Source organism: Molothrus ater, chromosome 3, assembly GCF_012460135.2.
Source record: "Molothrus ater isolate BHLD 08-10-18 breed brown headed cowbird chromosome 3, BPBGC_Mater_1.1, whole genome shotgun sequence".
In the NCBI taxonomy this organism is placed as follows: Eukaryota; Metazoa; Chordata; class Aves; order Passeriformes; family Icteridae; genus Molothrus; species Molothrus ater.
Genome location: NC_050480.2, coordinates 112,227,062 through 112,242,175, shown reverse-complemented (window position 1 = coordinate 112,242,175; position 15,114 = coordinate 112,227,062). Strand labels below are relative to the sequence as shown.

The 15,114-nt window shown below is 45.2% G+C and overlaps 1 protein-coding gene across 1 annotated transcript in view; it reads right to left on the bottom strand.

Moving 5' to 3' along the window:
- Positions 1-15,114, bottom strand: part of ELP3 (elongator acetyltransferase complex subunit 3) — a 119,128-nt gene that overhangs the window by 31,031 nt on the left and 72,983 nt on the right. The window contains exon 10 of the mRNA XM_036380310.1: positions 3,367-3,560. Coding sequence (XP_036236203.1) covers positions 3,367-3,560 — 194 coding nt within the window. The remainder of the gene's footprint in view (positions 1-3,366; positions 3,561-15,114) is intronic.

Genomic DNA, 15,114 nt, shown 5'->3' with positions numbered 1-15,114 from the left:
AAATTTCCCTGGAATCCCTCTCACCCCATCTCTCCTTCCAGATGTCAAACTTCCTGGAATTCCCTCTCATTCCAGATGTCAAATTCCCAAAAATTCCCTCTCATTCTGGATCTCCAACTTCCCTGGATTTCCTCTCATTCTGGATTTCAAACTTCCTGGAATTCTCTCCCATTCCAGATGCCAAATTTTCCAAAATTCCCTCTCATTCCAGATGCCAGACTTCCCTGGATTCCCTTCCATTCCAGATCTCCAACTTCCCTGGATTCCCTTTCATTCTGGATTTCAAACTTCCCTGGATTCCCTTTCATTCTGGATCTCAAACTTCCCTGGATTCCCTCTCATTCCGGATCTCAAATTTCCCTGGACTCCCTCTCATCCCATCTCCCATTCTCTCTCCCTTCCTCTTTCCCAGCGATGCTTCCCAACCCTTTCACTTTCCCTGTCCTTGAAAATCAACAGAATTTTGAGCAAAAATTCATTTTTTAATAATTTCGAAGCTCCGCTTTTCCCTAAATCCTGATTTATTTTTTTTTTCCGAAGCCCCCGGTGTTTCCTGCCTTCAGCTGTCTCCCCCTGTATCAATTCCCTCTGCTCATCCCCACCCTGCCACAATTCCAGGGAAAAATCAGGGAAAAGAGTCCAGGCAGGTGAGGAATCCTGGGAGAGGATCATTAAATCCACCCAATTATCCATCACGGAATCCAGCCCATTAATTACCCATCATGGGATCAACCCAATTAATTACCTGTCATGGGATCCACCCAATTAATTATCCACCACAGGATCCATCCATTATCCAGCATGGGATCCATCCAATTAATTATCCCATATTATTATGGGATCCATCCCATTATCCATCATGGGATCCACCCAATTATCCGTCATTGGACCCATCCAATTAATTATCCATCATGGGATCCATCCCAATCAATTATCCACCATGGGATCCACCGCAATTAATTATCCATCATGGAATCTATCCCATTATCCACCATGGGATCCATCCCAATTAATCATCCACCACAGAATCAATCCAATTAATTATCATAGGATTTAATTATCCATCATTGGATCCATCCAATTAATTACCCATCACAGGATCCACCCAATTAATTATCCACCACAGGATCCACCCAATTATCCATCACGGGATCCACCCCAATTAATTATCCATCATGGGATCCATCCCATTATCCACCATGGGATCCATCCAATTAATTATCCATCACAGGATCCACCCAATTATCCATCACGGGATCCATCCAATTAATTATCCATCACGGGATCCATCCCACTATGCTTCATGGGATCCACCCAATTATCCATCATGGGATCCATCCCGTTAATTATCAATCACAAGATCCATCCCCTTATCCATCATGGGATCCACCCCAATTAATTATCCATCATGGGATCCATCCCATTATCCACCATGGGATCCATCCCATTAATTATCCATCATGGAATCTATCCCATTATCCACCATGGGATCCATACAATTAATCATCCACCACAGAATCAATCCAATTAATTATCATAGGATTTAATTATCCATCATTGGATCCATCCAATTAATTACCCATCATAGGATCCATCCCATTAATTATCCATCACGGGATCCATCCCATTATCCATCATGGGATCCATCCAATTAATCATCCATCACAGGATCCAGCCAATTAATTATCCATAATGCGATCCATCCCACTAGGCACCATGGGATCCAGCCCATTATCCATCATAGGATCCATCCCATTATCCATCATAGGATCCATCCCATTATCCATGACAGTATCCATCCAATTAATTATCCATCCAATTAATTATCCATAATGCGATCCATCCCACTATGCACCATGGGATCCATCCAATTAATTACCCATAATGGGATCTACCCATTATCCATCATGGAATCCACTCATTATCCATCACGGGATCCATCCCATTATCCATCACAGGATCCACCCAATTATCCATCACGGGATCCATCCAATTAATTATCCATCATGGGATCCATCCCACTATGCTTCATGGGATCCACCCAATTATCCATCATGGGATCCATCCCATTAATTATCAATCACAAGATCCATCCCCTTATCCATCATGGGATCCATGCAATTATCCACCATGGGATCCATCCAATTATCCACCACAGGATCCATCCAATTAATTACCCATAATGGGATCCATCCAATTAGTTATCCATCAAGGGTCCAGCCAATCAATTATCCATCATGGGATCCACCCCATTAATTATCCACCACGGGATCCATCCCATTAATTATCCACCATGGGATCCACCATTATCCACCACAGGCTCCACCCCATTATCCCTCAGGATCCTCCCAGCCCTGGCTGCTGCCCCCGGTCAGCGGCGCCTCCGGAATTTTCCGCGCATTTCCCAACTTCCACCTCCCCATCCCACCTGCCTGGCCTTTCCCACCTGCACAGAGAGGGACCAGCTCTACGATCTTTGCTTAATTAGCAATTAAAGCTGTGAGATAATGAAGGCCGAGTCAGTTGGGGCCGTAATTCACGGATCGAGGCGGGAATCCCTCCCGGAGCAGCACGGAGACCGCTCCAGTTGGGAATTACCTCTGGACACGTCTGGGGCTGGGAAGCTCAGGGGGCCAGCAGAGCTGCTGGGAGAGCTGGGAATGGTCACCTGGAGAAGGATCCAGGGAGATCTTGGAGCCCTTCCAGGGCCTAAAGGAGCTCCAGGAGAGCTGGAGAGGGACAAGGGATGGAGGGAGAGGACACAGGGAATGGCTTCCCGCTGGGAAAAGGGAGATTTAGATGGGATCTTGGACAGGAATTCCTGCCTGTGAGGGTGGGAGGGGCTGGGCTGGAATTCACAGAGAATCCCTGGCAGTGTCCAAGGAAAGGCTGGAGCAATCTTGGATCAAGGTTGGAATGGGATGGGATTGAAGGTCCATGGATCCCATCCCAAACCATTCCGGGATTCTGGGATCCAGGACACTCAGGATCCATCCCGGGGGATTTTTATGGAATTTGGGGATGGAAAAGGGAAGGGAGACCCTTCCTGGAGTCCCCAGTTCCCAGTGAAGCCTCTTGATCCCGAAATTCCTTCCCAGAGAAGAGTTGGGATGGGGATGGATCCAATGCAGGGCTGGGAGAGCTGGGAATGGAGGGAATTCCCTGGGAAAGGGGAGCTTGGGGTGGGATTTGGGAAGGGATTCCTGGCTGGGCTGGCATTCCCCGAGAATCCCTGGCAGTGTCCAAGGAAATCTTGGAGCACCCTGGGCGGTAACGAAGGCCCAGTCGGATCTGGGGCTGTAACGAACGGATCGAGGCCGGAATCGCTGCCGGCGCAGCGCGGGGGCGACTCCAGCTGGGAATTACCTCTGGACGCGGTAGACGCGCGTCCAGGGCGGCACCAGGGCCAGGATCCGGGCCACCAGGTCCACCAGGGTGCTGGGGGGGTAACTCCGGTACCTCCCCGTTTTCCAGAGCTCGTAGAGCCCCGTGCCGCGGATCACCAGCGTGGGGTACAGCTTCAGCCCGTCGGGACGGAACGCCGGGTTCTCAAAAAACTCCTGGGAAAACAACAAAAATAAAGAGTTGGTGTGGGAGAGCCGCGGGGTGGGGTGGTGGGGATGGGTGGAGAGGAGAGATCTCTGAAGGCAGGGGTGGAATTTGGGGTTTGTTGCGAGGATGAGAGGGCAAGAGAGTAAGAGAGTGAGGTTCCCGTTACAAGACCATAAATCTGCCTCTGTGTTGAACATTCTGATTCTCACTAACCCGACCTAGGACACAAATCCTGTGGCATTTACACACAGCCTGTAAGAATCATCACATTACCACACTGTGTTACATTTTAAACCCTAAAGGTAAAGGGGATGAGAGGGTGAGAGAGCAAGGCTCCTGTTACAATACCATAAATCTTCTGTGTTGAATATCATAATTCTCACTAGCCAATCCAGTACAAGATACAAATCCTGTGGCATTTACACACAGCCCGTAAGAATCATTACATCACCTCACCGTGTTACATTTTAAACCCTAAAGGTAAAGAGGATGACAGGATAAGAGGGTGAGAGATCAAGGTTCCCATTCCAATACCATAAATCATCTTCTGTGTTGAATATCATAATTCTCACTAACCAGTCTAGTACAATACACAAATCCTGTGGCATTTACATACAGCCTGTAAGAATCATCACATCACCATCCTGTGTTACATTTTAAACCCTAAAGGTAAAGAGGAAGAGAGGACGAGAGGGTAAGAGGTTCCCATTACAATACAACAAATCTTCTTCTGTGTTGAATATCATAATTTTCACTAATCAATCTAGCACAAGATACAAATCCTATGGCATTTACACACAGCCTGTAAGAATCATTACATTACCATCATTCCATTACCATCCTGTGTTACATTTTAAACCCTACAAACTCCTCTCTGGGCCCTTCTGCCGAGCTGGCAGGGTCTGCTCTGCCCCGTGGGCCTGTCTGCAAGCAGAGGGTGTTGTTCCATCAAAAGGGGATCGCCTTCAGTGGCCACATCATTGTTTGCCAGATGTTCAGTGACTGAGGGATCTCAAAGCTTTCATTTCAATCTCACTTCGAGTTTCTATATTCTCAAAATCTTTTGCCAGGGAATCATATTGATAAACTTTCCCGTTTCACCTTCCCCATCAGGGAAGGATGGAGGGGAGAGATCTCTGAAGGCAGGGGTGGAATTTGGGGTTTATTGCAAAGGGCCAAGTGCAGGGACCTGCGGGGAGCTGCCAGCCACAGCTGGAGCAGAAATGAGGAGAAAAGAGAGTGGGAAAGAGAGAGAGAGAAATAAAGAGAGTGGGAAAGAGAGAGAGAGAAGTAAAGAGAGTGGGAAAGAGAGAGAGAGAAATAAAGAGAGAGGAAAAGAGAGATAGAGAAGCAAAGAGAGTGGGAAAGAGAGAGAGAGAGAGAGAGAAGTAAAGAGAGTGGGGAAAAGAGAGAGAATGAGAGTGTAAGAGTATATTCTTTTAGTATAGATTTAATATAATATGTTATTAATAGAAATAATAAATAATATAAAGCTTGACTTTCATTTCAGTCTCGCTTCTAGTTTCCATATTCTCAAAATTTTCTGCCAGGAAATCATATTTATAATATGATATAATTATATCATAATAATATAATTACAACAGAATAATAGAACTATATAATAATAATGTAATCATAACAATATATTCATATAATTATATTAATAATACATAAAATATATGTATAAAATATATTAATCATATTTATAATACATTAATTATATATAATATAATTAGATTTATAATAGATTTATATAATAGATTTATATATTTATTATATATTATAACTACATATTATAAATAAATTTATATAATAGATGTATATAATTATACGAATTATAATATATTATTATATTATAATTATATAATAATATAATTATATAATTATTATATCATAATAATACACTAATTATAATATCTTTATCATCTCCCCCAACAAGTTGGATCAAAAAGAGGCAAAAAAAAAGAAAAAGGGCAAAGCGACCGTTCCCTGGGGTTGGGAACTTTGGTTGGACTCATTTCCAGAGGGGTTTTGTGGTTGGAAATATGGGAATTACTGAGAATTCCTGGCTTAGGCTGAGCTGTGAGTATTTATGGGTCTATGGCATTTTTAGAAATGAAAAATCTGTTCTAGATTTGAAGAGGAAGCCACAGGAGGAACACAGACCCACACAACACCAGAACGAGTCAAATCTGTGCTTTCCTTGTATTTTCCAGGGTGAATTCCATGGATATTGCACCATTTATTGTCCCAGACCCTGGAATTAGAACAATAGGGATGAGATCAATCAACGTCTCTGGCCCACAGCACTGGAATAGCAACGGAGAAAAACAGATTTATTCTGGTTTTCTGTGTTTAATAAATCTGTTTAAAACAGATTTATTCTGTTTTTCTGTGTTATTCCCCACTCTGAGCAAGCCCTGAGAACAGCAGGGTGAAGTCTGGCTCTGATTTCCCTGCCTGAATCCCACATGGAGCACCCAGGTTGGGTTTTTTCCCAGATTAAATTTTGGGATTGATAATTACAATGAAATAATTTCAACAAAGGAAAAGCGAAATCAGGAGCCAGGCAAGGCACCCTGAAACCAAGAAAGGATTAAAATGATTTAAAGGAAAAGTGAAATCAGGAGCCAGGCAAGGATTAAAGTGATTTAAAGGAAAAGTGGAATCAGGAGCCAGGCAAGGATTAAAGTGATTTAAAGGAAAAGTAAAATTAGGACCCAGGCAAGGATTAAACTGATTTAAAGGAAAAGTGAAATCAGGAGCAAGGCAAGGATTAAAGTGATTTAAAGGAAAAGTGAAATCAGGAGCCAGGCAGGGCACCCTGAGCCAAGCAAGGATTAAAATGATTTAAAGGAAAAGTGGAATCAGGAGCCAGGCAAGGATTAAAGTGATTTAAAGGAAAAGTGGAATCAGGAGCCAGGCAAGGATTAAACTGATTTAAAGGAAAAGCGGAATCAGGAGCCAGGCAGGGCACCAAGCAAGGATTAATCAGGATAAAACCCCCAGAATGGACCAGCTCAGCTCCAAGGCACACCAGACCCAGTACCAGGATGGGAAGCTCAGGAATTGCAATAATCCAGGTTTTTCCTTTTCCTAAACCAGGCCTGGATCCAGCCCGGGGCATGCAGGGAAACAAGAGGTGGAAAATCTGATTTTCCAGGCAGCTCAGCCCTCAGCACAGCCTGGGAGACGAAACAAGGTCTGGAGCCAGGACAATGGTGGGATCAGAGTGCTTGGGGTGGGAAGGGATCTCAGCTCATCCCATGCCAGCCCCAGCACCGCCCACCATCCATCCCAGGCTGCTCCAGCCTTCCCTGGCACCTCCAGGGATCTTCTCCAAGACCTCCAAGGCTTCATGGATCAATCCAACTCCTTCAAATCCAACGCCCAAAGGGCCTGGAGAACGATCCTGGCTGTCCTCAGCCAAGCCCAAGTGGGCTGAATTCCACTTTTTGTGGGTGGTCGATGGAAAATGAGGAGAAGGAAGGAGATGGGAGCGGGCTGAGTGTCCTGGCAGGGGAGGATGGAGCAGTTCAGGTGAGGATGGGGCCAATGGGCCACTCCAGGCAGGGCCTGGGTGAATATTCCCCATCATCCCAAAGCGGGAATTGTGAAAAATGCACGTATTTTATGACTGACTTTTCACAAGTATTCAAATGAGTATTACACGTATTGTGTTAGAAAGTAACGTTATAAACAAAACTCTGCCGATTTTTTTTGTGGGGGAAAAAAGTTACAGAACCAGTCAGACCAGAGTTGGTGCTACAGCGCTGCCTGTTTGTTATGATAATCACAAATTAATGGTTCTTTTTGTGCCGGTAAAGGGCCTGGCTTGGGCTCAGTCAATGGCTCCTGTCCCCAGACAGTGAGGGGAAGGGATGAGACAATGGGAGGAGGGGGCATCAGAAGATGCAAAACAATAACTTCGGGACCTGCATGCCACGGGAAGTGCCAAACTTCCCGAAAAGACCCCAAAACCAAGGAGCCGATGCAGAATTCAGAAATCAGAGCGATGCCTGGGCGTGAGGGACGGAATGCGGAGCCTGCAGAGGTGCTGGGAACCCTCGGTGCCCCTCGGCCTGAGCAGGAAATCATCTTAAAGCAACACCTGGAGGTGGAAGGAGCGGGAAGGCGAGATGGGGGCGATGCCCAAAAGGCTCCCACGAGGCCTGGACCCCCAGCTCTGCCCCAGGAGGGGACGAAGCTGCACCTTCCTCCTCCTCCTCCTCCTCCTCCTCCTCCTCCTCTGCATCACCCTGGAGAGGAGACTGAGGACCCCTTGGGCTTCACCATCTTGAGCTGATCACCTTTAATAAAAGCATCAAAAGGAGAAAAAGTCTCCTGCCCTGTTTCTTCAAATAATGCTGGATTCATTCTCTTAAGTGGTGCGGTAAATAGAGTTTTAGGTTGTTAAAAAATGTTAAAGTAGGAACTAAATAATAAAATTAACTAATAACTAATAACTGAAATAGAAAGTGATGATAAAAACTAAGCAATAGAAACTAACGAATAAAATGTAAGATAATTCTTTTAAAGAAAGGACTTGCAGCAATACAGCAGCCACAGGACACCTGAATCTTTCAGAGAAAATGAATTTATTGCCCCATTATCAGAAGAAATGAACTTCTTCCCACCTGAAGGCGCTGTCAGGATTCAGAGGAAGAAGCTGAGGATGACCAGACAGAATCCTGTGTTTGAATGGAATTTATGCATCATGGATGAGGTGTATGAATATGCAATAGATTATCGTTTTTAAGGGTTAATCCTCTGTTAATGTGTGTCCTTTTTCGGGCTTATTTTGCCCAGAAAAGGTACCCGGACGTCCGTAACTCTTTGTCTCCATTGTCTCATATTGTCCTAATTCAAATTGTCCAAATTGTTATTACTCTGATTGCATTTCTATTTTTATGACCATTTTATTACCGTGAAACTTTGAACATTTTAAAGCCGAGTGAGTGGCGTTTTTCACAGCAATGATTCACCACCATTCCTGGATTTTGCACGCAGCCAGCAAAGCCCGGCTCACCCTGAATTCTGTCCCTTCACTCCTCTGCGCCTCTGACGTCCGAGCATGAATAATAACAATAATAATGATAATGATAATAATTCTGATAATTCTGCTCCCCAGTGGCTTTTAAAAACACACAGATTTCCCTGCTAATTCCTCAAAACTCTCCCGAGCTGATTCCCCAAGTAATTAATTTCAAACGAGATAAGGGAGCGGCTCCTCCCCAGCCCCTTTTCCCTGTAAATCCCAATATTTAAAGGTTCAACCTTTCCCCATTCACAAACTGCTTTTGATTAAGTTTCCCCTGAAACAAAGGGAGTAGAAAATGCCAATACGTGCCAAGATTTAAGAGGAATTGTAGCCTTTTCTTGTGTGTTTATTTTATTTTTTTTTTAATTAGACACCTTAAAAGGTGTCTGGGGCTGATAAAAACCCTCCGGAGCTGTTTCCTGCCAAGACAAATTGAATCCTGAAAATATTTGTTCCAGAGGCCACCATCCATGGCAGCTCTGGAGGTTTTCCATCAGCTCCAGGCTGAGTCAGGGCTAATCCACGTCTGCTCCGCGGGGAGAGGCGAAAGATGACCCAGGGAGGTCATCTTTATATTGGAATTATTGTTATATATTTATTTATAGGAATATTAGTACTTTATTAACATAATTGTTAGAATATAATAATATAATTAATAGGTATAATAGGCAATATATTGTGTTATATATATGTAATATGTCATATAATGATATTATTAATATTATATAATATCAATATATAATATAATTAATAGATATAATAGACAATATATTGTGTTATATATGTAATATGTCATATAATAATATTACTAATATTATATAATAATATATAATAATATAATTAATATAGTATATTAATTATATAACAATATTATATTAATGTTATATTATAGATTAATATTACATAACGTTAATATATAATATTATTAGTAGATAGATAATATATTGTAATATAATATAATATAATATAATATAATATAATATAATATAATATAATATAATATAATATGACAAATATGTAAAATATAATATAATAATATAATTAATATTAACATTATTATTATTATATTATTAACACAATTATGTATTGCTTTATATATCGGAACATTTCTGAGACTATTCCAAATGGAAGCACCACCAACCTCAAAGCCAAACCAATCCTCCTCGAGGTTTTCTCCCGTCAGGTATTTAACAGGTTTTAGATAATTAAGATTTACTGAAGGTAAATGTAAATTTGGGGGCGTGGCCAATGGGCAAGGCATGAGGGATTATTGCAGCAATTTAATGGAAGTAAAAATTCAAATTTAAATTTAATTAAAGTTAATAAAGGTCAGCTCTGATCAGCTGGAACAAACCTAGAGGTTCATATGGATTCCTCCATACCTTAAAATATCATTTCCCTGTAACATCATTCCTCAATTTATGGGATATTAAAGAAAACCGAGGATTTTTTCACAGTAAATAATAACTGTGAATTATTTTTTTTCCCAAACTCTCACCAAAAGCTTTCAGTGACATTGAAACCGTTGCCCAGGAAAATTGGGATTCCAGGAAACCAAAAGCCAGTGTCTGTTAGATCAGAATATAACCCCAGAATCGTGGAACAGCTGGATTTGGGCAAGATCCTCTCATTCCAAGGAGGGAGCAGGAGATGGAATCGGGAGGGAACACCCTCAATTTCAATATTTTCCCCTCCTTGTGCTCTCGCAAAAACCCTTTTAAATCAGAAAACCCCTGACCCAACAGGGAAAGGTTTGAGGATTTGGGATCCTCACGGGCCCCCATCCCCAAATTCAGCATCAGCCAAAATTCCGAGATTCCACCTGGAGGTTTTAATCGGATTTTCCTGACCACACTCAGCACGCAATGAATGAGAAACCAGCTTCAAAAAAAAACCAAAAAAAGCCCAAAAGGAGAAAACCAAGGCGAATTTCACGGGATTCCACTCGAACATTTCACAGCCCCCAAGATTCACCGGCCACCTTTAATCTCCTCGCCCTCCAGGTGCCCGACTGCTGCAGGAGATAGGACACAAAGAGGGGATAAAAGCAGCAATTTCTCAAAGCGATTCACTCAAACGCCAGCATTTGCTCGGAGTAAAGGTCACCAAAAACCCATTTTTGAATGACCACAGAGATTGAAAATTCAACCAGTGGAGATGGGACTGCGCCCCTCAAACCCCGCTCCTCGAACGGGCTCCCCCCGCCTGAGAAGAGATGATTAAATTCAAATTGTGTGAATAAGACGAGCACTATCTGAGCTCTATTTTGGAATGACCAGAGAGATTCAAAATTCAGCCACTGGAGATGGACTGCGCCCCTCAAACGCCGCTCCTCGAACGGGCTCCTCCCGCCTGAAAGGAGCTGATTAAATTCAAACGGCGCGAGTCAGAGGAGCATTATCGGAGCTCTCCACGCTCCATCCCTTATCTCCATCAGCCGGATTATTTATAGCACTTGAAAGCTCCTGCCTTGAGTGACACCCGCAGCCCGGCGGGGAAGGAACAATCACTTAGCGCTTTAATTGCGTGCATTAACAGCAGCTCGCGCCTCCATTTTCCCCCGGCCTCATTTGCATTTCCCCCGTCAATGCCGGGCTAATTAAAAGCCCCTAACGATAGGATCTGCATTCAGCGCGGCAGACAATGGCCCAGTGACCGAGAAACGCGGATTCCAGGGTGCCTTTGCCGTGCCTTTGGAACACGCGGCGCCTGGGGCAGCGCACGGCACCTGCCGGGCTGGAAATGGACGTTTGAAATCGGGGAAATCAAAACATTTTAAAGTCACCCGGCCCCGGGATCCCGCAAGGATGTCACCTCCGACTCGCTGTTTTCGGAACGGAACAGCAGAGGATTTATCTGGCGGGTTTATGTGAAGGTGGGAGGTTGGTTTTGTAGCGTTTTGTTTTTATTTCCGTCCCCAAAGAGCTTCCTGTCCATTCCTGTGTTTCTGCTAAAATTCCCTCCAGGAGTGCGACACAAAAGGGGAAAAAGCCTCGAGCTACACGTGGGGAGGTTCAGGTTGGAAATGGGGAATAATTCCTGCTTGGAAAGGGTGTTCCAGCCCTGGGCAGGGGTGGAGTCCCCATCCCTGCAGGGATTCCACATCCATGTGGATCTGGGGGCTCCTGGATCCGGGATTTCAATCCATGTGGATCTGGGGGGATGTGGGCCTTGGTGGAGTCCCCATCCCTGGAGGGATTTAAATCCATGTGGATTTGGGGGTTCATGGATCCAGGATTTAAATCCAGGTGGATCTGGGGGCTCCTGGATCCAGGATTTAAATCCACATGGATCTGGGGGGATGTGGACCTTGGTGGAGTCCCCATCCCTGGAGGGATTTCAATCCATGTGGATCTGGGGGTTCATGGATCCAGGATTTAAATCCAGGTGGATCTGGGGGCTCCTGGATCCAGGATTTCAATCCACGTGGATCTGGGGGGATGTGGGCCTTGGTGGAGTCCCCGTCCCTGGAGGGATTTCAATCCATGGGGATTTGGGGGTTCATGGATCCAGGATTTAAATCCAGGTGGATCTGGGGGCTCCTGGATCCAGGATTTCAATCCACGTGGATCTGGGGGGATGTGGGCCTTGGTGGAGTCCCCGTCCCTGGAGGGATTTCAATCCATGGGGATTTGGGGGCTCATGGATCCATGGTGGAATCCCCATGGATCGAGAGGAACTGAAGTGCACGTGGATTTGGGGGCTCATGGATCTGTGGGGGAGTCCCCATCTCTGGAGGGATTTCACACCCATGTGGATTTGGGGGCTCATGGATCCGGGATTTAAATCCATGTGGATTTGGGGGCTCATGGATCCGGGATTTAAATCCATGTGGATTTGGGGGCTCGTGGATCTGGGATTTAAATCCATGTGGATTTGGGGGGACATGGATCTGTGGCGGAGTCCCCAACCCTGAAGGGATTGAAAACCCACGTGGATCTGGGGGGATGTAGATCTTGGTGGAGTCCCCATCCCTGGAGAAATTTCAAATCCACATGGATCTGGAGGGATGTGGATCCATGCTGGAGTCCCCATCCCTGAAGGGATCTAAATCCATGTGGATTTGGGGGGACACGGATCCAGGATTTAAATCCACATGGATCTGGGGGGAGTGGATCCATAGCAGAGTCCCAACCCTGAAGGGATTTCACATCCACGTGGATTTGGGGGCTTATGGATCCAGGATTTAAATACACGTGGATTTGGAGGGATGTGGACCTTGGTGGAGTCCCCATCCCTGAAGGGATCTAAATCCATGTGGATTTGGGGGAATATGGATCCAGGATTTAAATCCATGTGGATTTGGGGGCTCACGGATCCAGGATTTAAATCCATGTGGATTTGGGGGAATACGGATCCATGGTGGAGTCCCCATCCCTGGACAGATTTCAATCCATGTGGATTTGGGGGAATACGGATCCATGGTGGAGTCCCCATCCCTGGACAGATTTCAATCCATGTGGATTTGGGGGCTCCTGGATCTGTGGTGGAGTCCCCATCCCTGCAGGGATTTCCCATCCAGGTGGATTTGGGGGGACACGGATCCGGGATTTAAATCCACATGGATTTGAGGGGGTGTGGACCCGTGGTAGAGTCCCCAACCCTGAAGGGATTTCACATCCACGTGGATTTGGGGGCTTATGGATCCAGGATTTAAATCCATGTGGATTTGAGGGGACATGGATCTCCACCCCATGGAGTCTCCATCCCATGGAGTCTCCATCCCTGGAGGGATTTCAATCCAGGTGGATTTGGGGGCTCCTGGATCCAGGATTTAAATCCACATGGATTTGGAGGGATGTGGGCCTTGGTGGAGTCCCCATCCCTGGAGGGATTTCAATCCATGTGGATTTGGGGGAATATGGATCCAGGATCTAAATCCATGTGGATTTGGGGCTCATGGATCCAGGATTTAAATCCACATGGATTTGGGGGGATGTGGATCCATGGTGGAATCCCCATCCCTGGAGGGATTTCAATCCATGGATTCGTGGTGGCCTTGGCAGTGCTGGGAATGGTTGGATTCCATGATCTCCGGGAGTTTTTCCAACCTGAGCAATCCCAAATCGCTTCCTCTCAATGCCTGCGCTCACGGCAAAACCTCCCACGGATGGGACCGAGGGGAGAAACTCCCAAAGATCCAAAAATCCCCACCTCCTGTGAACTATTCCGTGACCAAGGCAGGGAGGGCAGCATTCCAGGGAATTGCTGCAGCTTTCCTGGCCATCCACAGCCAGACAGCAAAACCCTTCCAGGGCCTGGCATGGTCAAGCTGCCAAATTTCCCATTATGGAACCACCAAGCCAAGGAAGAAGTTACAGAAAAGGGTCACCAGCACCTGAAACACCTCAGATTGTTCCAGAATTTCCCATATTTTGGGTAGGAAAAGCGGATTCCCTGCTGTGTGAAGGACCTTGGAAACTTCTCCACCTCCTGCCTTCCCCCAAACCCTCAACCCCACAGGTCAGAGGGAGCTTTCCCAAGCTCCAAGGGGAATCCCCACCAGCTCCAGCTCCAGCTCCAGCTCCAGCAGGAACATTTTCCACATTAAACCCAGGAATCTCCCCACAGATCAGGAGAGAAGCTCCTGCCTCCCATCCCAGCCTTTCCATGGTCGGTTCCCCCCTGGCATATCGGGATCCAGCACTGCTGGGGAGTTCTTCTCTCCCAAACCAGGAGATCCCGGCCCTGCTGGGACACAGCCCAGGAGAGATGGAGATAAAAGAACCTGGAAAATTGCTGGAGTAGGATCAGGCTGACCTTGGAGGCCCGGACAGAGCGTCCAGATTGTGCTCGGTGGTGCAGGTGCTCCGAGCCTGCCTCCATCCATCCTGGAAAAACCCAGGAGAATTCCTCCATCAATCTGCTCTCAAGTTCCACCTTTGCTTTCATCTCCTGGTTTCTTTTTTTTCCCCCTTTCTAGGAGGGTCAGCGTTCCCCTGGGGCTCAGCACAGGAAATAAAGCATTTTTCATTGTCTCAAAAATGTGTGGATCACTTGAAAGTCTCCTCTCCCTAAAAAAATCCACAGCAATTCCATCCTGGTTTTGATTAAAACAACCCCAATCTCAAATTGGGGGTTGTTTTTATCAGATACTCACAGCAAAACCATTCTGCTTTTTGAATTCAGAAATAAAAATATAAACCCCTCCAAATGCTCACAGCAAAACCATTCTGCTTTTTGAATTCAGAAATAAAAATATAAACCCCTCCAAATGCTCACAGCAAAACCATTCTGCTTTTTGAATTCAAAAATAAAAATACAATCCCACACAAAACCAAAAATTAAGCCCTCAAAAAATCTAATTTGGCCCTCGTGGTTTCTTCACTCGGTAGTTGATGGTGATCTGCACTAAAATTGGTATTTTACTGAGTGATGCTGTCTTTGCCTGGAAAATTTGCACTCTCTATCCCTTTATTCCTTTATTTTTGCCTGCCTGTTCCCAGCCATATGTTCATTATTGACTTCAGCAGCAAGGGGCCTCAGTGAAAAAAAAAATACAAAACCAAAAAAAAAACCCC